This window comes from Gopherus flavomarginatus, chromosome 4 (assembly GCF_025201925.1).
Source record: "Gopherus flavomarginatus isolate rGopFla2 chromosome 4, rGopFla2.mat.asm, whole genome shotgun sequence".
NCBI lineage: Eukaryota > Metazoa > Chordata > Testudines > Testudinidae > Gopherus > Gopherus flavomarginatus.
Window position 1 is genome coordinate 1,518,842 of NC_066620.1, and position 25,726 is coordinate 1,544,567.

At 48.0% G+C, this 25,726-nt stretch overlaps 1 protein-coding gene across 3 annotated transcripts in view; it reads left to right on the plus strand.

Moving 5' to 3' along the window:
- Positions 1 to 315: 315 nt before the first annotated feature.
- The window catches only part of ACSS1 (acyl-CoA synthetase short chain family member 1), a 74,536-nt gene continuing 49,125 nt past the window's right edge, over positions 316 to 25,726 (plus strand). Inside the window, exons 1-3 of one of the 3 annotated variants that reach the window (XM_050951199.1) lie at positions 5,085 to 5,253; positions 7,504 to 7,579; positions 12,412 to 12,508. Coding sequence is in view for 1 of the 3 variants with exons in the window: in XM_050951198.1 (XP_050807155.1) it covers positions 316 to 640; positions 12,412 to 12,508 (422 nt within the window). In the remaining 2 variants the exon portion in view is untranslated. Of the gene's footprint in view, positions 641 to 5,084; positions 5,254 to 7,503; positions 7,580 to 12,411; positions 12,509 to 25,726 lie in introns of those variants that run through there. The other 2 variants (XM_050951198.1, XM_050951200.1) reach the window with 2 other exon arrangements.

Here is a 25,726-nt window from a genome sequence, read left to right on the forward strand (position 1 = left end):
GACAGGGCTGTGGGGTGTGTGGGGCACGGAGGGGCTGAGGCGCTGTGGGGTGTGTGGGGCACGGAGGGAGGGCAGGACACGGACAGGGCTGAGGGGTGTGTGGGGCACGGAGGGGCTGAGGGCTGTGGGGTGTGCGGGGCACAGGGGTCCGCAGGGGCCGGGCCGCGCTCGGGGGTCCCACGCGGGCGGCGCTGGCAGCGGGCGGCGCCGTTGGGCCCGCGCGGGGCGGGCGCTGGGGGCGGTGCCGGGCGAGGCTCCCCGCCCCGGAGCCGGCCCAGCGGCGCGCGGCGGGCGGGCAGACAGGCTGACAGGACCATGGCAGCGGCCGCAGCGTGGGGCCCGGCGCTGCGCGCCCTCAGCCGGGGAAGCCCCTGGGGCCGGAGCGGCGCCCCCCTGAGGCAGCCCCCGGCGCGCCCGGCCAGCGGCAGCCCCGGCGGGCCCCGGGAGCGGGCTGGCGCCGCCCTGCTGGCCGCGGGCTACCAGGAGCTGCGGGAGCGGGCGGCCCGGGAGCCCGCCGCCTTCTGGGGGGCGCTGGGCCGCGAGGTGCTGCGCTGGGACAGCCCCTACCACACGGCCTGCGACAGCCAGCTCGGCCCGGACCGCGTCCGCTGGTTCCCGGGCGGCCGCCTCAACGTGTCCGGTAAGCGGGGGGCGGGCCCCGGCCTCCACCTTCCCCGGGCCCCCGAGCTGCCCCCCGCCTTGGGATCCCGGCCCCCCAGCCTCCCCCCGGCCTTGGGATCCCGGCCCCCCAACCTCCCCCCGGCCTTGGGATCCCGGCCCCCCAACCTCCCCCTGGCCCCCCGCCTTGGGATCCCGGCCCCCCCAACCTCCCCCCGGCCTTGGGATCCCGGCCCCCCAACCTCCCCCTGGCCCCCCGCCTTGGGATCCCGGCCCCCCAGCCTCCCCCCGGCCCCCCGCCTTGGGATCCCGGCCCCCCAGCCTCCCCCCGGCCTTGGGATCCCGGCCCCCCAACCTCCCCCTGGCCCCCCGCCTTGGGATCCCGGCCCCCCAGCCTCCCCCTGGCCCCGGGATCCCGGCCCCCCAACCTCCCCCTGGCCCCCCGCCTTGGGATCCCGGCCCCCCAACTTCCCCCCGGCCCCCCGCCTTGGGATCCCGGCCCCCCAACTTCCCCCCGGCCCCCCGCCTTGGGATCCCGGCCCCCCAACCTCCCCCTGGCCTTGGGATCCCGGCCCCCCAACTTCCCCCCGGCCCCCCGCCTTGGGATCCCGGCCCCCCAGCCTCCCCCCGCCTTGGGATCCCGGCCCCCCAACCTCCCCCCGGCCTTGGGATCCCGGCCCCCCAACCTCCCCCCGGCCCCCCGCCTTGGGATCCCGGCCCCCCAGCCTCCCCCCGGCCTTGGGATCCCGGCCCCCCGACCTCCCCCTGGCCCCCCGCCTTGGGATCCCGGCCCCCCGACCTCCCCCTGGCCCCCCGCCTTGGGATCCCGGCCCCCCAACCTCCCCCTGGCCCCCCGCCTTGGGATCCCGGCCCCCCAACCTCCCCCCCGCCTTGGGATCCCGGCCCCCCAGCCTCCCCCCGCCTTGGGATCCCGGCCCCCCAAACTCCCCCTGGCCTTGGGATCCCGGCCCCCCGACCTCCCCCTGGCCCCCCGCCTTGGGATCCCGGCCCCCCGACCTCCCCCTGGCCCCCCGCCTTGGGATCCCGGCCCCCCAGCCTCCCCCCGGCCTTGGGATCCCGGCCCCCCAGCCTCCCCCCGGCCTTGGGATCCCGGCCCCCCCAACTTCCCCCCGGCCCCCCGCCTTGGGATCCCGGCCCCCCAACTTCCCCCCGGCCCCCCGCCTTGGGATCCCGGCCCCCCAACCTCCCCCCGGCCCCCCGCCTTGGGATCCCGGCCCCCCAGCCTCCCCCCGGCCTTGGGATCCCGGCCCCCCAACCTCCCCCCGGCCTTGGGATCCCGGCCCCCCAACTTCCCCCCGGCCCCCCGCCTTGGGATCCCGGCCCCCCAACCTCCCCCCGGCCTTGGGATCCCGGCCCCCCAACCTCCCCCCGCCTTGGGATCCCGGCCCCCCAACCTCCCCCCCGCCTTGGGATCCTGGCCCCCCAACCTCCCCCCGGCCTTGGGATCCCGGCCCCCCAACTTCCCCCCGGCCCCCCGCCTTGGGATCCCGGCCCCCCAACCTCCCCCCGCCTTGGGATCCCGGCCCCCCAACCTCCCCCCGCCTTGGGATCCCGGCCCCCCAACCTCCCCCTGGCCCCGGGATCCTGGCCCCCCAACCTCCTCCCGGCCCCCAGCCTTGGGATCCCGGTCCCCCAACCTCCCCCCGCCTTGGGATCCCGGCCCCCCAACCTCCCCCTGGCCCCCAGCCTTGGGATCCCGGCCCCCCAACCTCCCCCTGGCCCCCAGCCTTGGGATCCCGGCCCCCCAACCTCCCCCTGGCCCCCAGCCTTGGGATCCCGGCCCCCCAACCTCCCCCCGGCCTTGGGATCCCGGCCCCCCAACCTCCCCCCCCGCCTTGGGATCCCGGCCCCCCAACTTCCCCCCGGCCCCCCGCCTTGGGATCCCGGTCCCCCAACCTCCCCCCGCCTTGGGATCCCGGCCCCCCAACCTCCCCCCGCCTTGGGATCCCGGCCCCCCAGCCTCCCCCCCGCCTTGGGATCCCGGCCCCCCAACCTCCCCCTGGCCCCGGGATCCTGGCCCCCCAACCTCCTTCCGGCCCCCAGCCTTGGGATCCCGGCCCCCCAACCTCCCCCCGCCTTGGGATCCCGGCCCCCCAACCTCCCCCCACCTTGGGATCCCGGCCCCCCAACCTCCCCCTGGCCCCCAGCCTTGGGATCCCGGCCCCCCAACCTCCCCCTGGCCCCCAGCCTTGGGATCCCGGCCCCCCAACCTCCCCCTGGCCCCCCGCCTTGGGATCCCGGCCCCCCAACCTCCCCCCGCCTTGGGATCCCGGCCCCCCAACCTCCCCCCGGCCTTGGGATCCCGGCCCCCCCAACCTCCCCCTGGCCCCCAGCCTTGGGATCCCGGCCCCCCAACCTCCCCCTGGCCCCCCGCCTTGGGATCCCAGCCCCCCAACCTCCCCCTGGCCTTGGGATCCCGGCCCCCCAACCTCCCCCTGGCCCCCAGCCTTGGGATCCCGGCCCCCCAACCTCCCCCCGGCCTTGGGATCCCGGCCCCCCAACCTCCCCCTGGCCCCGGGATCCCGGCCCCCCAACTTACCCCTGGCCCCCCGCCTTGGGATCCCGGCCCCCCAACCTCCCCCCGGCCTTGGGATTCCGGCCCCCCAACCTCCCCCTGGCCCCCCGCCTTGGGATCCCGGCCCCCCAACCTCCCCCCGGCCTTGGGATCCCGGCCCCCCAACCTCCCCCTGGCCCCCCGCCTTGGGATCCCGGCCCCCCAGCCTCCCCTTGGCCTTGGGATTCCGGCCCCCCAACCTCCCCCTGGCCCCCCGCCTTGGGATCCCGGCCCCCCAACCTCCCCCTGGCCTTGGGATCCCGGCCCCCCAACCTCCCCCTGGCCCCCCGCCTTGGGATCCCAGCCCCCCAACCTCCCCCTGACCCCCAGCCTTGGGATCCCGGCCCCCCAACCTCCCCCTGGCCCCCCGCCTTGAGATCCCGGCCCCCCAACCTCCTCCTGGCCTTGGGATCCCGGCCCCCCAACCTCCCCCTGGCCCCCAGCCTTGGGATCCCGGTCCCCCAACCTCCCGCTGGCCCCCCAGCCTTGGGATCCCGGTCCCCCAACCTCCCCCCGGCCCCCAGCCTTGGGATCCCGGTCCCCCAACCTCCCCCCGGCCCCCAGCCTTGGGATCCAGGGCCCCGCAACCTCCCCTGGGCCCCCCCAGATTTGCATTTCAGACTGCTGGACCCCCGGGCACCCTCAGCCTCCCCAAGCCTGCAACTGGAGCCTGGGACCCCTTGTCCTCTCCCAGGGGGACCCCCAGCCTCCACCCTGGATCTCTGGGCTTCACCCCCAGACCCTCAAACCTCCACTCCTGGATCCCCAGCCAACCTTCAACCTTCTACCTTGCTCCCGCACATCCCCAGCTGGACCCCTAGGACCGCAATCTCTCATCCGTCCCCTGCCAACCTCCACTCCCAGCATCCTCAGACCCTCACCCACCTGCAGACATTCCCTACTGGACATCTCCCCTGGGTGTCCCCTACCCTCTGCCCTAGTCCTTCATCATCCCCAATCATCTTCTCCCCAATCCCTTTTCATCTCCAAATCCTTGTCACTCCCCATAGCCCATCCCAACTCCCCTGCATCCCTTATCTCCCAAACATCATATAATCCTTGGTCATAACCCTCCATAATCCCTCCATCACCTGCACACCAATGTTATCTCCCATTCCCATCGTTGCTGTACCCAACCCTCCCAACTCAATATAATCCACTATATAATTCCTAACTCCCATCACTCCGCTCTTCCCTACACTCCCATCGTACCAGTCCCCCTAGTTCCACATCCTCTTTGTCTCATCAGTCTCCCACCACCTCAACCCTGCATCAATCCCCCATATCATCTCCAGGCACTTTCAGTCTCTGGTCCCTCTCTATTACCCCTTGAAATCCAAACCCTTAAACCTCTATCTTTCCCAAGTCCCTATAACCTCCTGGCCATCCACCCAAGGCCCAAACCTCCAGTCTTCTAGCTTCCCTGTACCCACATATCCTTTTTCTAACTCCCAGTCGGCATGACCTCTGGCCTATTGAGAAGTCTGCCACCAACTCTCTCTATTGGTGCTTGCTTTTAATTATTTTGCCTATGTCTGCTTCTTCTGTTTCCTCAACTTCTCCATTCACAAGCAGCATGTGGGATGGGCTCATGCTGGTGGACTGATTCGTGGAGAAGGAGGCGTTGTCTCTACAAGCCCAGCCCATGCCACATAAACATATGCTGGAAACTCCCCTGCTCTTAGCGAGGAGGGAGACAGACTGGGATGCTTCAAGTGTCTGTTTTTAATCTACTTTTATATGTCTCAGAAATGATATAGTTTATAATAGCCTTGCTATTTGGGATGTTCTCTCACCTGAGGTGTAATTTGAGCTAAGCAGGTGTGAAGTTGCTAGTGTTTGTATGAGAGACCTGCACAGAAAACAGTCGCTGCAGGAATAGGTAATGGTCGTTAAGTAAGTGGCACTTTTCCTACTGCTGCTGCAGAGGCCATTTTTTTGTTTTATTTTTGGCATATCGGACCAGTTTTCATAGTGCAGGCTGGCTCTGCAGCACATGTGTGGGCGTCAAACTTAGCTGCGTAGTTAATACGTCTCTCTTAAAGTGCACAGTGAATAAAGTAAGTTTCACTTTATAAAATGTACGTGTGAACTTGGGTAAATCACTTAATTTTTTTGGTGCCTTGGTCAATCCATCTGCCAACCTGGGCTTCTAATTTGTGTTTAGCTTTGCAAAATGCATTGGGGGTTTTCATGAAAAAGTACTCATTATTAGGCATATTTGACAAATTAAAAAAGTTAGAGACAGAAAATTTGTGTGGTATTGGGATAGCCCTTGGTGCCTATAGCCAAAATACCTGTTTCAAATCCTTAATCTGACACTAATTTGGTTTGTGAACCTGTAAAAATCTTTGCTGCAGTAGCTTCATCTGTAATATAAGATTACGTCTATGCACATTGCTTTTGAGACTTACAGATGAAAATGTCCATTTCATTTAAAAGTGTTATCACAGATGTTTTATTTATGTCAGCAAGTTCCTTTGCAGCCACTCTATAACAACAATATGTAGAACTGGGTCATCTGAACCATGAAAAAACAGATTTCTTTTCTTCTCTTTTAGCGCTGCCCTGCTTTGACCTGTCACAGCCTTCTGTGCAGGGTCTCCGAAGGACCACTTATAGTGGTCCTTAACATAGATGTGCAGGGATCATGCTTGCACTTATTGAACAGAGCATTATAATGCTGCTGAGCAAATAGTTGCACATCTTGGAATGTTTTTTTTAATCTTTATTCCTCTAAAGACTATGAAATTCAGTTAAGAAAACACTATAAGACTATGAAGGTTAATACTCAGAATCAAGAAGTGGCGAAATTAAGACTACCTCAGTGACTTTACCTCTGCCCTCTCTTGCATAGGCATTATTGAGGTAATGTTTTACTACCTGGTCACACACCTTTAGAAATAAAACTTCAGATGTTATATATGTTGTTTTCTAATTAAGGAAAACTATTCTTAAAAAGATACTGGAGTCCTTTTCAGATAGTTATTAGAGAGAGGTTGTTGGGTGGGTGCATACAGATTCACTGTACATTTTACAGGTACAGTGATATTAAGGGATACTATATTGTTTATCATAGAATATCAGGATTGGAAGGGACCTCAGGAGGTCATCTAGTCCAACCCCCTACTCAAAGCAGGACCAATCCCCAGGCAGATTTTTGCCTCAGATTCCTAAGTGGCCCCCTCAAGGATTGAACTCACAACCCTGGGTTTAGCAGGCCAGTATTCTTTGTCATGATATTCTTGACCATAGTTGCTCTTCTGACCATTGTTGTGCAGCATGCTCTACGCTAGTTTGTAGATGGCTGCACTTTGGTGATGTAAAGGGCTCTGCAGTATCCGCATGAGGGCATCCTATTACTCATGTAAAATATTGTTAAATTATTGAGGAAAATGAAGAAGTGATAAAGAATGTAGGCATCATCACTCTGTTTTCTGTTTCAAATGAGATGCTGATTGCTGGTCTCTTCACCCATCTTTGTTAACATTTTTAAAAGAAAATACTTTGTCGTGACTGTTCTGAGTACCAGTGAGTGGAAAGCAAAGAACTGCCTATGTAAGGGAGAAGAATGCTATCCTGGCATCGTCCTGCAGACCCTGACATTTTAATAACTATAGACCCTCTTATGCATGACCAGTAGCCCTTACTCCACAAGTAGTCCCGTTGACTTCAGTGGTACCACTCATGGAGTAAGAGTTTCACTATCTAGCCATAGGAAAGTGATGATTTCTTTAGATGTCTGTACTTCATGCTCTGTATGTTTTGCTGCAAGGTCACAGAGCATGTTCATTCACTCTATGCTTTAGGTTTTTTATTTATTCTCAGACATGTACTATGGTGTGGTTCCAACTGTCAGGTGGTAGGCAGATGACCTAGAAATAACAGTAGTCATTTGGAGGGAACCATTCACAGTTTCTGTTATAGAGCAGTCTGACGTGTTTTCAGAACGATGCTGGCCTTAGAGAAGGGTGGTCTTTAAGACCTTGACACATAGCTTTATTCCACAGATTTTTACAAAAAATGCCATTCAAATGCCCTCGGATATATAAAATGTGAAAAGATTTTTATACACCAGAAAAATTGGAAAATCATGGATGCCAACCATTCAGGATTCTGCAGGTATTGTTTTTCTGAACAATCTGGTTTTCTGCGTTAAAAGCAAATACAAGCGATAATAATAGTAATCTAAGAAAAACCTTAAACTAGAGTTAAATGTTTTTTAAAAATGGCTCCAAGTTCACCCTTCCTTACCCTGTTATTTTGTAAGGATTGGCTCTTAGGCTGTCTTTTTTTTTTTTTTTTTTAAGAAACAGGATGTTGCTGTCACAGAGCCCAGGCTGGAAGCAAACCAAGGATATCAGGGGATTTCCTTGCCTGTTTGTTGTTAGCATTTTTTCTCTTCCTCTCTCTGTAGTAAGGAATGAAGATATTTGTGCAGGGTGGTCCATTGGAATATATACTAGAATCAGTGTGGTGAAATAAGAGGAAAATGTAGGGTGAATAATCAGTCAACAATTAATGCTAGTAGACCCCAGTTCAGCAGTCCATTCCTATTCAGCAAAGCACTTAAGAGCATTCTTTGGTCAGTTGGAGTCTGAAGGTATGTCAATGCTGCAATGAAAATCCCTCAGGCACAGGCTGCGGCGCTGTTCAGTTGCAGTAAAGACATCCAGGCTCTGGCTGCAGTCCAAGGTCTGGGACTCTCCCACCCTGCAGTGACTTAGAGCCTGGACTCCAGCCCAAGCTAGGAAATCTACATTATAGTTCAACAGCTCCTCAGGCTGAGGCCCTGGAGCCTGAGTTAGCTGGCACAGGCCACCTGCTGGTGTCTAGCTGCAGTGTAGATGATATACCCTGAGGCAGCAGTAACTCCCACTGAGTGCTCCATTACCCCCATCTGTGAGTCAAAATGTTGCTGGGGCGGTGAGTCAGTGTCAGCTTGACCTTCTGATGCTGCCGTGCTCCATAGCTGCACGTGAATGGGTGCTGCAAAGTACCCGAGCACAATGCATAGATTTGGGGGCACAGATTCCCACAGGTCCCTGTCCCTCCACTTCTTTCCTGGTCCTGTCCCCTCCCCCTCTGCATGCTTGCAGATTTTTGGCTCACTTCTAGAAGAGTTTATAAAAAGAATTCTCTGTATTTGAATAAATGGTGAATGATCTCTGAGCTAAGTTTAGACTCAGTGCTTTTTCACAGCAGGCTTAACTGTGTGCAAATAATAATAATCATACCTAGCTCTTATATAATGCTTTTCTTCAGTAGATCTCAAAGAACCTCACAATCTTTTAATGTATGTATTCTCACAACCTGCCTTTGAGGGAGGGAAGTACTGTCATCCCCATCTTTTAGATGGGAAACTGAGGCACAGAGAAGTTAAGTGAGTTGCCCAAGGTCATACAGGAAGTCTATGTTGGAGCAGGGAATGAACCTGGGAATTGAATGTCTACAGCAGGGGTTCTCAATCTTTTTCTTTCTGAGCCCCCCCAACGTGCTATAAAAACTCCACGGCCCAGCTGTGCCACAACAGCTGTTTTTCTGCATATAAAAGCCAGGGCTGGCATTAGCGGGTAGCAAGGAGAGCAGTTGCCCGGGGCCCCACACCGCAGGGGGCACCACAAAGCTAAATAGCTCAGGTTTGAGCTTCAGGCCCTGGTGGTAGGGCTCAGGGGCCCAAGCTGCAGTCCCATGTGGTGGGGCTTTGACTTTCCGCCCTGGGCCCTAGCAAGTTTGATGCTAGCCATGCTTGGTGGCCCCCCTGAAACCTGCTTTTGGCCCCCCAAGGGGCCTTGGACCCCAGGTTGAGAACCATTGATCTATAGCGTCCCTGGCATATAATGAGAAAGTTCATAAGAAAGTTAGAGCATAAGAAGATAAGTTGAGATTTCTTTGGTTCAAAAGTTGTGTCCACTGTTTGTTACATTTGTGGCTTTGGTGCAGTCAGTTAAATACCATAAACAAACCAAAACACACTAATTTGAGTGAGTGGTGCTGTGAACTGGCACCACTCAAATTTGGCAAGGCTGTGCCTCTGTCATGACAGGCAGGTGCAGGTGTGTGTAGAGGTGCCCTCAGAACAGAAAGGGCCTTCAGGAGAGAGGTATGGGTTCCCTTCGGGGCAGAGATGTGGGGGGTGCAGACCTAAACTCTTGTTTTATAATTCACAAGATGTGGAGATGGCAGCAGAGTCCTTTACCCTTCAACAGGGGCTGGAAACCCAACCCCATTCCTCCAATCTGCAGGGCAGGGCAAGCCCTTGAGCCAGTCCCAGAGACCCATGGAGGCCTTGTGTGGGACAAGCATTACCAGGCTCCCTTGTCCCAGCCCTGTGGGATGCACAAGCCCCAGTTGTTACCCAGCCACACTCACTGGGGCCTCCCCCACGTGTGGCCAGGCAGGCATGGAACACAAAGTTCTTGAAGTCACGCAGGAGCTGCTGCCAGGGCCGGTGCAAGGAAGTTTCGCGCCCTAGGTGAAACTTCCACTTTGCGCTCCCCCAGCCCTGCAGTAGCTCCCCTCTGCCCTGAGGCTCCTACCCCCAGGCCTGGGGAGCCCTGCGGTTCCTCCCCACCCTAGCTCACCTCTGCTCTAATTCTCCCAGGCTTGCGGCGCCAAACAACTGATTGGCGCCGCAAGCCTGGGAGGTGGGAGAAGCGAAGCAGCGACTGCGCGGTGGAACCCCCGGGCTGCTGGCGGCGCTCTGACCCAGGGGAACCCCTGGGCTGCCGGCGGCGGCGCTCTGACCCCGGGGAACCCCTGGGCTGCCGGCTGCTGGCACGCTGACTCAGGGGAACCCCTGGACTGGCGGCGCACTGATCCCGGGGAACCCCTGGGCTGCCAGCTGCTGGCGGTGGCCTGCTGACTCAGCGGAACCCCTGGCCTGCCGGCAGCGGCGCGCTGACCCAGGGGAATCCCTGAGCTGCTGGTGGCAGCTCAGACTCCCTCTCCCTCCCAGGGCAGCGGCCACTCAAACACTTAAAAAAAAATTGGAGGGCGCTGCTTTTTGGCGCCCCCAAATCCTGGCGCCCTAGTCAACCGCCTAGTCCACCTAAATGGTAGTACTGGCCCTGGCTGCTGCTGCTCAGAACTGTACCTAGACAAAGTGTGAGGTCAGCACCAGCAGAGATGATTGCAGGTGGCAATACATGGAGATGGCGCAGCAAGTGGGCTTGGCTGCCCCTTTGCTAAATTTCAGTGGCATTGTGACCCTGTGAGTGCATGGTATTGCAACCTGTCACACGGGGTCTCAATGCCACTCAAACTTGTGGCAATTTTAAAAAGTTTTGACAAGTGCTGAAAGTTGTGGTGAGTGTTAAAAGTTGTGATTTCCAAAATCACAGCCTGTACTTCTTATAGCCTTAGTACTGACCACCTTGGACAGTGTGCAATATTATGATGACATATGTTACTTTGTTTAACTTTTGTGTTAATGCATTTTTACAACCAAGTCTCCCAGTGGATACTTCTAAGTTGGAAGGGATATGTTTTCTTGAAATTTAGATACAGTGGGACAAATTTCCTGACTTTACTGGGAATTGCACTTACTGTATGTAAAGTGTATAGGGGCTGATTCTGTTACAGCAGTGCAAATACAGAACAACATTGGAACATAAACCTGATGGGAGAGCAGAATCAGGCCCAGGAACTGCAGCTCATCTCTTTAAAACAAAAGCAAAAAAACATCCTTCGCCCTTCCACAAACAAGTGGGGACACCAGAATGCTTAATTTACATTGAAGTTGTAACATTAGAAAACCATTTGTTTACCCCACAGATATTAACATTACTGGGTATTCTGCATCAATTGTTTTTAAAAGTTACTGTTTCAAAAACTATTTATTTATGTATGTTTGCTTTTAATAATGACCTGTTGGAGTAAATTAAATGCATTTAAAACCATGTAATTAGATCGTTAACTTTTAGTTTAGATTTCTTGTTAATATCTAATGCATCATAAAGTGGTTAATATGCATAGCAACTACTTCATTATAGGGTGTCCTTTAATGTCTTGGAAAAACCTAACCCATTTTTCCTGCTATATAGCTAGAGATTTAAAATGATGAAGTAATAAGTAATGAAAGTACAGAAAATAGAAATAACATTGTGCTCTCAGACCTCGTAATAGGAACTGATCTACATATATTCCTATGGAAATAATTTAGTTAAAAAGAGTTACAATTGAAAGTGTGTTTTAATAGTCTCTAGCTAATTCCCCTCCCCTTCCAAATATTATACTTTCTCTACAAAAATTTGTACCCATCTAAAAAACTCTCAAATGTTGAAAAGTCAGGAAATGCACAGTGAAGGGACTCAGCCAGTTCCCACTGCCATACAACTTATCAGATACTGTTTATAAAAAGTGTGGAAGTAATTTTAAGCATTGGTCTTTATACAAACAAAATCAGCTCTCTATGAGTGTGTCTGGGGCATAACAGCAGAAAATATGAAAAGTATCCAACTCTTTGAGCCTATATTGCTGAACTAGAGGGCATACAAACATTTGGATTGTTTTTCAAAGGCAGGCTGGGTGTATTAAAGGGTTAAGTCACGTGAAACACCCAAAGCAGTGGAGTTGAATAACCACTGCATAATTTTTAGATACGCCAAAAGTACAGATGGTTTTTAAGATACACCTAACAGCCCTGCCACTGAGAATTGTAAGTCCTTGTAAGCCATATGGTAAAATGAATAGAAAATCAGTAGTAAGGTTGGCTAAAGAACCACATCACCACGAAACAGGGACTTTCCTTTCACATTCAGTGTAAACAGGAACCTTATACCAGAAGTGGAATCTCTTGGCCAGTTAGAGCATGAAGATGCTGTCCAATAAAACACTCCTCTCTGAGGCAAAAAGGACAATAGTGGCATCAGTGGTTCTTCTGTTTGCATACACAGCAGGCCAGAACCTCAGCAGGTTTATGTTGGCATAGCTCCTTAGAAATCAGTGCAGCTACACTGACCTAAACCAGCCAAGGATCTGGCTGTTTACTGATCAAATTGAGGTATGAGATCCAGTGCATCACTCTGAATAGCTTAAATAAAAACTTTCCAAATAATGTAGATGACTACATGTCTATTTAGCTAACTTCCGATATTTCACCTCGTATTCATTTCCATGCCTGTATGACCAGGGAGCTAAGTTAGCCAAATTGCAAACATCTTTGACTTTAATACAAAACAAATAAAATGCTTTCTTAAATATTTCTTTTCGTATAGTAAACTGTTTAGACCAACATGTCCATCAATCTCCAGACAGAGTGGCTTTGATCTGGGAGAAAGATGAGCCTGGCACTGAAGTGAAAATCACATACAGGTATGGCTTATTCTCTCAGACAGCTGTAAAATGGGTCTTGCGTACCAATATGGCAGTTTTACTGGCTAGTTAAAGAGCTGTTGCACTGAAATATTATTATATCTATATTAAATCTTCTGCCTCTAGAGGCAGAGCAGTGTTGGGGATTGGAATGGACACACTGCAGGAGCACTGTTACCTAGATGTGTTATCCTACGTTTAACAGGTGTGGCATATGTTTCCATCAATCATTCTGTTGCACGGGAGGTGGAGCCATGGCCCTGTCCAGAAATGAGGCCCTGCCCGGGGCTTGTCAGAGCTCTGGACAGAACTATATGCCCCTTTTCCTTTGCACTCTGGGTCCTGGCAGGTGATTATTTCTCTCTCTTGCATGGGGTTGGGCGAGGTTCCCTGCTTTCACACACCCAGGAATGAGCATATTTTAACATGAATATTGAGGGCAAGCTCCTTGCTAGTATAAACATGCACAGCCTCGTTGCTGTCAAAGGAACTCTGCCAATTTACACCAGATGAGAATCTGGCTCTAAATTTCTGTTACATTTTTAGCTAGAACTGCCCATAGTCTGAGTGGACACTTTCAGGACTGAAAGGCTCAGCGTTTTTCTTTTATCCAGCTTATTTTCAAATCTGTCAATTTTCCTTTTTGCCCTTTAGAAAAAGCTGGGACTTGCGGGAAGAATGCAAAACTTGGGCACTCTAAGTACACCTTCTAACATGAATAGTACTAGAAGTGGAGACTTTCAGTCAATTAAAATGTGGAGATGCTGTCAGATTACCCACTTTTGTCATGTGAAAGGGCTGGTCTACACTACGGGGGAAAATCCATCTTAGATACGCAACTTCAGCTACGTGAATAACGTAGCTGAAGTCAAAGTATTTAAGATTGAATCATTCACCGTCCTCACGGCGCGGGATCAATGTCCGCAGCTCCCCCTGTCGATTCCGCAACTCCGTTCGGGTTGGTGGAGTTACGGAATCGATATAAGCGCGTTCTGGAATCGATATATCGTGTCTAGATGAGACATGTTATATCGATCCCCGAGCAATCGATTGCTACCTGCCGATACGGCGGGTAGTGAAGACATACCCAAACTGTGATGACATCAGCTGCATCAGGCTGGGAGCTGGGAAAATTGGTTTTATTCCCTTAGCCTCGCTGTGCCTCACTTTCCCCATTTTAGAATCGGACTAATGATGGTAACCCACAGTTACAGAGAGCTTTTATTTTCCAGTTTTTCCAGCAGAGTTGTACTGTGGATAATAATGACAGGGAAGAAAAGCAATCTTCTTCACTGATGGCAAACCTTGAATTTTACATGTAATTTTTCAGAACGGTAGTAAATGTGTCTAAATGTGCAAAACAATATTGAGCTGTGTATTCAAAATGTAGCCGTGGGCTGAACTGTCAACTGCACTCAAGGCACACCCAGTTGGGTGCATCTGAAGTGGAGAGTCTCAAAAGAACTATTTGCTGCTCCCTGTGTACACAAACTCTGTCCCAGTGTAGTTTAGAGTAGCTTCAAAGGTGCTCTAAAAACCATACCAGGTTGTAGTGATCCTAGTGACAGTTACATCAGCTGGGGATTGGTGGAGCACAGTAAACTTCAGCCACACCCCTTCTCATGCCTAGCATGACCCTACATGCAGGGAAGGGGAACGGCTACACTGTCTCTATGACAGCTAAGGATTCCCCCACCTTTGGGCAATCCTCAGCAACCTGCTCAGGGCAGCTTTAAGTTTGCTTGTTCACTTGAGTAGTGTGTAGGGCACATGGTGTGTGCTGGAATCTGACCTTTGCGTCTACAGAATATTCTTTACAAGGTATGGATGATTGGGATTCCTTGCATTTATTTGAACACCTGTAGTTTCCTATAGTCTTTCTTAACTTCAGGATTTGTTAGTGTTGTTTTAAAAGAGGGCTGGTTCAAGTGTGTGAGCTGGTCAGTAGAAAAAACAGGACTTGCAACTGAATACATTTTATGGCAATGCAGAATTATAGTGCTGTTCAACAGTAATCATAATGAGGCAGTTATAGCATCTATAAAATTGCTGAAGAAGTAGATTAGTTTGGGCCATGGAATTATTAACGATCAGTTATGCAGGTGCATTATCATCTCTCTGATATGATCAGTGAGCAACTGTAGCACAAGGACGAACTGTAGTTAAGGAAACCTTGACTGGTTTTTGCTAGACACATTGGCCTTGATTCTGGGCCATGTTCCATCCCTTTATGCCATTCTGGTGCCAGAACCCAGGGACCCCTCCCCCGCCTTGTGCCAGGTATTCTCCCAGAGTGGAGATGTTCCTTGGGTGCCATAGGACAGCATAGGTATTCCTGTGCAGCTCTGTGTGCTGGCCAGAAAAGCAGCTTATAAAGGGCTCTGGGAAGCTTCTGTAAGTTAGAGCAGCCCCACAGGTTGAGTGCAGGCCCAGAATTTGGAGGGCACAAACATAGCTTTAGGCTGTCTTAGCCACCCGCTTAGGCTTTGCCTTCTGAGATGCACTGCTCTGTTCCCTTGCTGCTCAGAAGGAGAGCCATTGACCATGCACTTGGAGACTTTGTGAGGAGTGCCTGGCTGCTTTTCCCATTAGGAACAAAGAGATGAAATTCACTTATTGTATTGTGCCAAGAAGTGGAGACTGTGGGAGAGCACTTTTCAGCCTACAGACTTGTGACTGGAAGCAGCTTGAAGCTGAGGAGCATGCCAGTGAAAACAGAATAAACTTTTGTGTATCTATGAAAGGTAGTCATATTGAATAATAAAAAGGAGGCCACTGCAGAGTTTTGGGGTATGGTGAATTGCTATCTCTTTTATATGAGGAAGAACTAAGAAGCATTACCTCACTTTTGCCTGATGCAGATAACATCTCACAATCCCAAACTGTGCAGTAGATTTTCCGTAAATCTGTTTGTTTCTGACTTGATCCAGGAAGGGAGGGGTGAACCATTATGTAAGAAAATTTGGCTAACTCATAAGAACATAACATAAGAATGACCATACTGGATCAGACCAGTGGTCCATCCAGCCCAGTATCCTGTTTTTTTGACAGTGGCCAATGCCACGTGCTTCAGAGAGAATGAACAGAACAGGTAATCATCAAATGATCCTTCCCATTCCATTTGCTTCTGGCAAACAGAGGCTAGGGACATTTCAGAGCATGGTTTTGCATCCCTGCCCATGCTAGCTAATAGCCATTGATAGACCTATCCTCCATTAACTTATCTAGTTCTTTTTTGAACCCTGTTATTGTCTTGGCCTTCACAACATCCTCTGGCAAAGAGTTCCACAGGTTGACTGCATTGTGTGAAGAAATACTTCCTTTTGTTTGTTTTAAACCTGCTGTATATTAATTTCATTTGGTGATCCCTAGTTATGAGGCGTAAATAACACTTTCTTATTTACTTTCTCCACACCAGGCATGATTTTATAGACCTCTATCATATCTGCCTTTAGTTGTCTCTTTTCCAAGCTGAAAAGTCCCAGTCTTATTAATCTATCCTCATACAGAAGCTGTTCCATATCCCAGTAATTTTTGTTGCCCTTTTCTGTACATGTTCCAATTCCAATATATCTCTTTTGAGATGAGGCGACCAGATCTGCACTATTCAAGATGTGGGCGTACCATTGATTTATATAGAGGCAATATATTTTCTGTCTTGTTATCTGTCTCTTTCCTAATGATTCCCAACATTCTGTTAGTGTTTTTGACTGCTGCTGCACATTGGGTGGATGTTTTCAGAGAACTATCCACAATGACTCCAAGATCTATCTTGAGTGGTCACAGCTAATTTAGATCCCAGCATTTTATATGTATAGTTGGAATTATGTTTTCCAGTGTGCATTGCTTTGCATTTATCAACATTGAATTTCATCTGTCATTTTCTTGCCCAGTCACCCAGTTTTGTGAGATCCCTTTTTATCTCTTCACAGTTTGCTTTGGACTTAACTATCTTAAGTAGTTTTGTATCATCTGCAAATTTTGCCACATCACCGTTTACCCCTTTTTCCAGATCATTTATGAATATGTTGAATAGGACCGGTCCAGTACAGACTCCTGGGGGACACCTCTATTTACCTCTCTCCATTCTGAAGACTGACCATTTATTCCTATCCTTTGTTTCCTATCTTTTAACCAGTTACTGATCCATGAGAAAAATGACTTAAAAAGAATGATTTAGGTTTGGGTATCTCCCTCACATCCTCAGCCGTGAAGACTGATGCAAAGAATTCATTTAGTTTCTCTGCAATGGCCTTATTGTCCTTAAGTGCTCCTTTAGCATCTTGATTGTCCAGTGGCCCCACTGGTTGTTTAGCAGGCTTTCTGCTTCTGACATGCTTCAAGTGATTAAAAAAATTAATTGTGATTAATCGCGTGATTAAACCATAATAGAATACCATTTATTTAAATATTTTTGGATGTTTTCTACATTTTCAAATATGTTGATTTCAATTACAACACAGAATACAAAGTGTACAGTGCTCACTTTATATTTATTTTTGATTACGAGTATTTGCACTGTAAAAAAACGAGTATTTTTCAGTTTACTTAATAAAAGTACTGTAATGCCATCTCTTTATCATGAAAGTTGAACTTACAAATATAGAATTATGTACAAAAGACCCCTGCATTAAAAAACAATGTAAAATTTTAGAGCCTGCAAGTCCACTCAGTCCTACTTCTTGTTCAGCCAATCGCTCAGACAAGCAAGTTTGTTTACATTTACAGGAGATAATGCTGCAAGCTTCTTGTTTACAATGTCACCTGAAAGTGAGAACTGGGGTTTTGCAAGATATTTCCGTGCCAGATGTGCTAAAGATTCACATGTCCCTTCATGCTTCAATCATCATTCCAGGGGACATGCGTCCATGCTGATGATGGGTTCTGCTCGATAACAGTCCAAAGCAGTGCTGTCTGACGCATGTTCATTTTCATCATCTGAGTCAGATGCCATCACCAGAAAGGTTGATTTTCTTTTTTGGTGGTTCGGTTTCTGTAGTTTACACATTGGAGTGTTGCTGTTTTAAGACTTCTGAAAGCATGCTCCACACCTTGTCCCTCTCAGATTTTTGAAGGCACTTCAGATTCTTAATCATTGAGTTGAGTGCTGTAGCTAGCTTTAGAAATCTCACATTGGTACCTTCTTTTTGTTTTGTCAAATCTGTAGTGAAAGTGTTCTTAAAATGAACAACGTGCTGGGTCATCATCTGAGCTTACTATAACATGAAATATATGGCAGAAAGCAGGTAAAACAGAGCAGAGGACTCTTCCCCAAGGAGTTCAGTTGCAAATTTAATTAACACATTATTTTTTTTAATGAGCATCATCAGCATGGAAGCATGTCCTCTGGAATTGTGGGGCATATGAATGTTTAGCATATCTGGCACATAAATACCTTGCAATGCCAGCTACAGAAGTGCCATGCAAACACCTGTTCTCACTTTCTGGTGACATTGCAAATAAGAAGAGGGTAGCATTATCTCCTGTAAATGTAAACAGACTTGTTTGTCTTAGCAATTGGCTGAACAAAAAGTAGGACTGACTGGACTTGTAGGCTCTGAAGTTTTACGTTGTTTTATTTATGAGTGTAGTTATGTAACGAAAAAAATCTACATTTTTAAGTTGCAGTTGCGGGACAAAGAGATTGCACTACAGTACATGCAGTGTGTTACAGTATGAGGTGAATTGAAAAACACTATTACTTTTGTTTATCATTTTTACAGTGCAAATATTTGTAATAAAAATAATATACACTTTGATTTCAATTAGAACACAGAATGCAATATGTATGATAATGTAGAAAAATGTCCAAATAGTTAATAAATTTCAATTGGTATTCTGTTGTTTAACAGTGTGATTAAAGCTGTGATTAATCATGATTAATTTTTTGAGCTAATCGCCTGAGTTAACTGCGATTAATCAACAGTCCTAATCCCTACTGCTATATTCTTATTTTTCAAGCATGGAATTATTGTCCATAGAGATTCTGTGGTACAGTTTGGTTCATTTAAGATTTTTACTTCGACTGTACGCTTTCTTTCGTATATAGTGCCACTCCCCCACCAGTATGACCTATTTTGTTCTCCTGGTAGATCTTGTACCTTGGTATTATTGTGTCCCATTGATTGTTCTCATTCCACCAAGTTTCTGTGATACCTATTTTATCGATATTCTCATTTAATATGAGGCATGCTAGTTCACACATCTTAGTATTTAGACTTCTAGCAATTGTATATAAACACTTAAAATTATCACTTTTTAGCTATCTGCCGTTATGTGATGTAATTGAATGGGACTCTTTTTCATTTGACTGTTCAATAAGGTTCTGTCTTGCAAAGTGCTAAACAGCTGCTGGAAGTGGAGAGTGCCATCAAATCCAGGGATTAGGTGGATCGTGATATCCTACAGCACAAATTTCTAATGGCTGGGAACTGCAGAAGCAAATCCTGTGTTCTGAGAGCAGAGTGCATTCTTTGGGTCTGATTCTCCACTTGCGTACACCAGTGTCATTCAGGAATAGTTCCACTGAAATCGGTGACAGTGGCTGGAAAAGAAGGTGGCCTAGAAGCTGTTGCAACACTGTCTGTGTCACCCAAAGATCCCTGTAGGGTGACCCTCCCAGGGCCAGATATGCTGACTTGAAGATTCATTCTGCCTCTGCACTAATGCAGATTGCCCATAAAGCAATTAAGGATTGGGGCCAAAGCATATACTAGGGGAATGGATTTAGTACCAGGGCTCAGGAACTCTTGAGTTCTATTATCTGGATCAGGAACAGAGGAAGGAAGAGGATAATGTAAGGGCTGGATCAGATGATAAACAGTCACATAAAAAAGAATCTGGCACATCAGAAAAGGACAGACAAATAAACAGGGACAAGTTTTTAAAGTGCTTGTACACAAATGCTAGAAGTCTAAATAATAAGATGGGTGAACTAGAGTGCCTTGTGATAAAGGAGGATATTGATATAGTAGGCATCACAGAAACCTGGTGGACTGAGAGCAATCAATGGGACACAGTCATTCCGGGGTACAAAATATATCGGAAGGACAGAACAGGTCGTGTGGGGGGTGGGGTGGGGAGGAGTGGCACTATATGTGAAAGAAAATGTAGATTCAAATAAAGTAAAAATCTTAAGCGAATCCACATGTTCCATAGAATCGCTATGGATAGAAATTTCATGCTCTAATAAAAATGTAACATTAGGGAATCTATTATCGACCACCTGACCAGGACAGTAATAATGACGATGAAATGCTAAGGGAAATCAGAGAGGCTATCAAAATTAAGAACCCAATAATAGTGGGGGATTTCGATTATCCCCACATTGACTGGGAACATTTCACTTCAGGATGAAATGCAGAGATAAAATTTCTCGATACTTTAAATGACTGCTTCATGGAGCAGCTGGTACGGGAACCCACAAGGGGAGAGGCAACTCTAAATTTAATCCTGAGTGGAGCGCAGGAGCTGGTCCAAGAGGTAACTATAGCCGGACCGCTTGGAAATAGTGACCATAATACAATAGCATTCAACATCCCTGTGGGGGGAAGAACACCTCAACAGCCCAACACTGTGGCATTTAATTTCAAAAGAGGGAACTATACAAAAATGAGGGGGTTAGTTAAACAAAAGTTAAAAGGTACAGTGACTAAAGTGAAATCCCTGCAAGTTGCATGGGCCCTTTTTAAAGACACCATAATAGAGGCCCAACTTCAATGTATACCCCAAATTAAGAAACACAGTAAAAGAACTAAAAAAGCCACCGTGGCTTAACAACCATGTAAAAGAAGCAGTGAGAGATATAAAGACTTCCTTTAAAAAGTGGAAGTCAAATCCTAATGAGGCAAATAGAAAGGAGCATAAACACTGCCTGCTTAAGTGCAAGAGTGTAATAAGAAAAGCCAAAGAGGAGTTTGAAGAATGGCTAGCCAAAAACTCCAAAGGTAATAACAAAATGTTTTTTAAGTACATCAGAATCAGGAAGCCTGCTAAACAACCAGTGAGGCCCCTTGACGATCGAGATACAAAAGGAGCGCTTAAAGACGATAAAGTCATTGCAGAGAAACTAAATGAATTCTTTGCTTCAGTCTTCACGGCTCAGGATGTTAGGGAGATTCCCAAACCTGAGCCAGCTTTTGTAGGTGACAAATCTGAGGAACTATCACAGACTGAAGTGTCACTAGAGGAGGTTTTGGAATTAATTGATAAACTCAACAGTAACAAGTCACTGGGACCAGATGGCATTCTCCCAAGAGTTCTGAAAGAACTCAAATGTGAAGTTGCGGAACTATTAACTAAGGTGTGTAACCTGTCCTTTAAATCGACTTCGGTACCCAATGACTGGAAGTTAGCTAATGTAATGCCAATATTTAAAAAGGGCTCTAGAGGTGATCCCGGCAATTACAGACCGGTAAGTCTAATGTTGGTACCGGGCAAATTAGTCGAAACAATAGTTAAGAATAAAATTGTCAGACACATAGAAAAATATAAACTGTTGAGCAATGGTCAGCATGGTTTCTGTAAAGGGAAATCGTGTCTTACTAATCTATTAGAGTTCTCTGAAGGGGTCAACAAACATGTGGACAAGGGGGATCCAGTGGACATAGTGTACTTAGATTTACAGAAAGCCTTTGACAAGGTCTCTCACCAAAGGCTCTTACATAAAGTAAGCTGTCATGGGATAAAAGGGAAGGTCCTTTCATGGATTGTGAGAACTGGTTAAAAGACAGGGAACAAAGGGTAGGAATTAATGGTAAATTCTCAGAATGGAGAGTGGTAACTAGTGGTGTTCCCCAAGGGTCAGTCCTAGGACCAATTCTATTCAATTTATTCATAAATGATCTGGAGAAAGGGGTAAACAGTGAGGTGGCCAAGTTTGCAAATGATACTAAACTACTCAAGATAGTTAAGACCAAAGCAGATTGTGAAGAACTTCAAAAAGATCTCACAAAACTAAGTAATTGGGCAACAAAATGGCAAATGAAATTTAATGTGGATAAATGTAAAGTAATGCACATAGGAAAAAATAACCCCAACTATACATACAATATGATGGGGGCTAATTTAGCTACAACGAGTCAGGAAAAAGATCTTGGCGTCATCGTGGATAGTTCTCTGAAGATGTCCACGCAATGCGCATAGGCAGTCAAAAAAGCAAACAGGATGTTAGGAATCATTAAAAAGGGGATAGAGAATAAGACTGAGAATATATTATTGCCCTTATATAAATCCATGGTACGTCCACAGCTCGAATACTGTGTACAGATGTGGTCTCCTCACCTCAAAAAAGATATTTTAGCACTAGAAAAGGTTCAGAAAAGGGCAACTAAAATGATTAGGGTTTGGAGAGGGTCCCATATGAGGAGAGATTAAAGAGGCTAGGCCTCTTCAGCGTGGAAAAAAGGAGACTAAGGGGGGATATGATAGAGGTATATAAGATCATGAGTGATGTGGAGAAAATGGATAAGGAAAAGTTATTTACTTATTCCCATAATACAAGAACTAGGGGTCACCAAATGAAATTAATAGGTAGCAGGTTTAAAACAAATAAAAGGAAGTTCTTCTTCACACAGCGCACAGTCAACCTGTGGAACTCCTTACCTGAGGAGGTTGTGAAGGCTGGGACTATAACAGTGTTTAAAAGGGAACTGGATAAATTCATGGTGGCTAAGTCCATAAATGGCTATTAGCCAGGAAGGGTAAAGAATGGTGTCCCTAGCCTCTGTCCATCAGAGGATGGAGATGGATGGCAGGAGAGAGATCACTTGATCATTGCCTGTTAGCTTCATCCCTCTGGGCACCTGGCATTGGCCACTATCAGTAGACAGATACCGGGCTAGATGGACCTTTGGTCTGACCCGGTACGGCCGTTCTTATGTTCTTATGTTCTTCTTATGCTCCCTATTGAAGTAATGTGGCTGTGGCTGAGTGACAGTAGGAGAAAATGTGGCCCTTTTTAATAGTATTTAGATGTGTCATTAATGGTTTTGAGAGCCTTAGAAATATGTGCAGTCATAATCATCTTAGCTCTGCCACTGGCTTGCCAGCTAGTTTTGGACAAGTCCCTTAACCTCTTTCTTACTTTCCCCTGCTATAAAGCTGGAACAGTAATACTTCTTCCCTCACACAGGTGGTATGTGGATTAACTAGTTCATATTTGTAAAGTGCTTTGAAGGTGAGAAGTGCTATATAATTGTTGGTGTTCTAAAATAGAAACATTATAGGAGAGAAGGATTATTGGGCTCAGTCATGAGTTGAATAAGATGCCTAAACATAGTATAAGCACCTATCTGGATTGCCAGTCTGTGCCTGGGAGGGAAGGACACTTCTTCTTCACTCAGGTGGGCAGGGAATGGGTAGGCAGAGGGGAGGGGTGGGCACAGCTTTGGCTCTACTCCCATCCCGATGTGCTGGCCAGCACAGATAGGGAAGTAAATTGCACCAGAAAAAGGGCTGGCACAGATTACTTCACCTGTGGAGCGAGGAACTGAATTGGGGTTCTCAGAATCACAGTTTGTTCCTGACTCTGCTCTTCGAGCAGTGCAATGACACGCTGGCCTTTACTCAGGCTGGATTGCAATGTCCAATCCAGCCTAACGTTACCAATTCCTTATCCCACTTTGAACTAAGGCAGGCACCACAGCAAACATGGTCTCTCTACTGTGGCTGTAGCTTGTAGCCTGCATTCCAGTTAGCATGAGGAGATACAGAGTCAGGCATGCAAAAGGGAATGTTATCAGCAAAGTTGACTGTATTATAGCAACCGAGGTAAGTACATTTTTCTTGGAAGTTAATTCAAATGTTTCTATATCTGAAAAGATCGATGAAGGAATGGGCTAAAACAAACAGCTTTGTGCAGACTTTCATCTCTGCCCTTACCAGCTAGATTTAAATGGTCCTATATCATCTAATAAAACTAACTGCCATAAAGATGAATTGACTCCTCTGAAGAGGGGCCTTAGCCCACGCCCAACTGTTTGCTAGGAGGGACAAGCTGTCACTGTTGAGCGACCAGAGATAGCAGGTGACAACAAGCAAGATAACTTAGGAGAGTAGGAACAAAAGACAGAGTGATGAATTTGAAACAGAGGATGGGAATTATAAGTGATCTCTCGGTGATCATGTCCTGTCCGTTAGGCCACTGGAGAGCATTGCTTCCTCGGGGAAGCGGTGTGGTGCAGTAGACAAGGCACTGGACTGAAAGTTAGGAGACCTGGGTTTTAGCCCTTGCACGGTCACTGAGCTGCTCTGTGCCTCAGTTTCCCCATCTGTAAAATGGGGATAATAAGGTTCGTCTTTTGAAGCACTTTTAGGTACATGGATGGAAAGGGCTGTAAAGGAACTAAGCATTGTTGGGACATGTCTGAAGCTGGTTGTCAGAGGCAACAGCCTGTCTGAGGAAGCTAGCTGTTAGAGCAAGAGAGAAACAGGTTGATGTTCACTGGGGAGGGAAGCCAGTGAAGTGAGATCCAGCTGTCCAAGTGCATGTTTGGGGTAAGGCACTCAATCCGATCAGGTGTTTTTCACCCTCAGCTCCCATGGAGATCATTGGGTACAGAGAGTGCTCAGCACCTTGCATGTTCATTTTCAAAGGCCTTGTATAGATTAGGATTTAAAGATGTGATGTTAGCACTTGTTAGCAAACAGGTTATAAAAGTCTAGTGTAGGGAAGGCACTGCTTTTAACACATGCTAAGTAGGTTGAATCAATGTCTTGTTAACTCGACCAGCTCAGTGTAGGTTAATGGCAGAGGGTAGACTCCTGGCCCCATTGAAGTCAATGGTAAAACTCCCATTGGCTGAAATGGGGCCAGAATTTCCCATAGGGGTCCTTTTTTACACTAGACTTCTAAAATGAGTTAGCTCAAATATATTAACTTCACACCTTTAAATCCTGTCTACATGAGGTCAGAATGACCAGCTCACTGATGATGCATGTATAACAGACATTGCTTTGCTAATTGGCTGAATCCTTTTGTCGACCATTGGGATGAGTCATAAGTTTAACTGTTTTTCATGTAACTTGTAAATTTAGAGCAAAGCCTCCTGGTGGCACTTCAGTAAAACTGGGGTTTTGGTTTTGTTCTTCATACAAAGTAAAAGGGAGTAGAGCTGACCAAAAAATATCTGCGAATTCTCGTTAGAACTTCTAAATGAATCCACTTCTTAGGCCATGTTTATATCCCTTTTGTGATGGGGAAACATTAGAACATTCTTGTGTATTGGCTCAAATGTTTATGGATAAAGTTTGAAAACAGATGTCAGCATTTGTTCTCATTCCCTCCTGCTCACTTGTGTGTTTGTGTAGTCTGATCATGACCTAGTTAGTTTTAAGTAAATAAAAATATGTATTTATTTCCATTTCAATTTGTCTTTGCTGATCACAAAGGTCTGTAACACAGAGCTGTTATGCATTATTAAAAATTTAAGGCATTTTAGCTTCACTGTAGTGACTCTAAAACAAATGAAGGCTAATTTGTGGTGCCATTCTGTACTGGCAAATTTGGGGGCATTATTTTAAGTGATCTAACTTGAAAATACCCAACAGTTGATGTTGTACTAAAAATGTATTCACCTGACCCACTGCATTTGCAAAGTTTGATCATTTAGGGTAAAGCTCTGCACACATTGCTTCTACTGAATTCACTCACATGTGAAATCAGAATTTTGCCCTGGTAGAGTCCAAAACTTATTGTAATGTTCCTAAGAACAGATGTGGGATAATTCTGCAACACTTTGCTTATAATGACACCTGCCTTTGACAAATGCCATGATGTTTGGGAGTGTTACATTTTTTAGTGCCTAAGAAAAAAAGATTTATAACCAATTACAATTTTTACAGGTAAAAGAAAAACAGTGTCAGAGGGCAGTTGGGTTAGTAACCAGAGTTACCCTCCTAATACAAATATTTAACAGGTTGTTTTTCCTTTTATTAACTTTGTACATGGGACTCAAGCCAAGACTATAATCTGTGGATCCTCAGGCAATTACTGGCAGCCGAATGGGGAAATTGGGCTGTGTATTTCCCGAATGGGGAAATTGGGCTGTGTATTACATTCCCATCCATGCCCTATTTCAAAGTGGAGGAACGGGCTGAGTGGTGAATTTCCTTCAGCTCAAATTTTGCTGCTGCATGGAAAGATGCGGTCAGCATGTGAGTTGTTGAGCCAGCTTGGGTTCAAAAGTTCAGGTCCCAAGAAGGTGGCTTGTGTAGCTT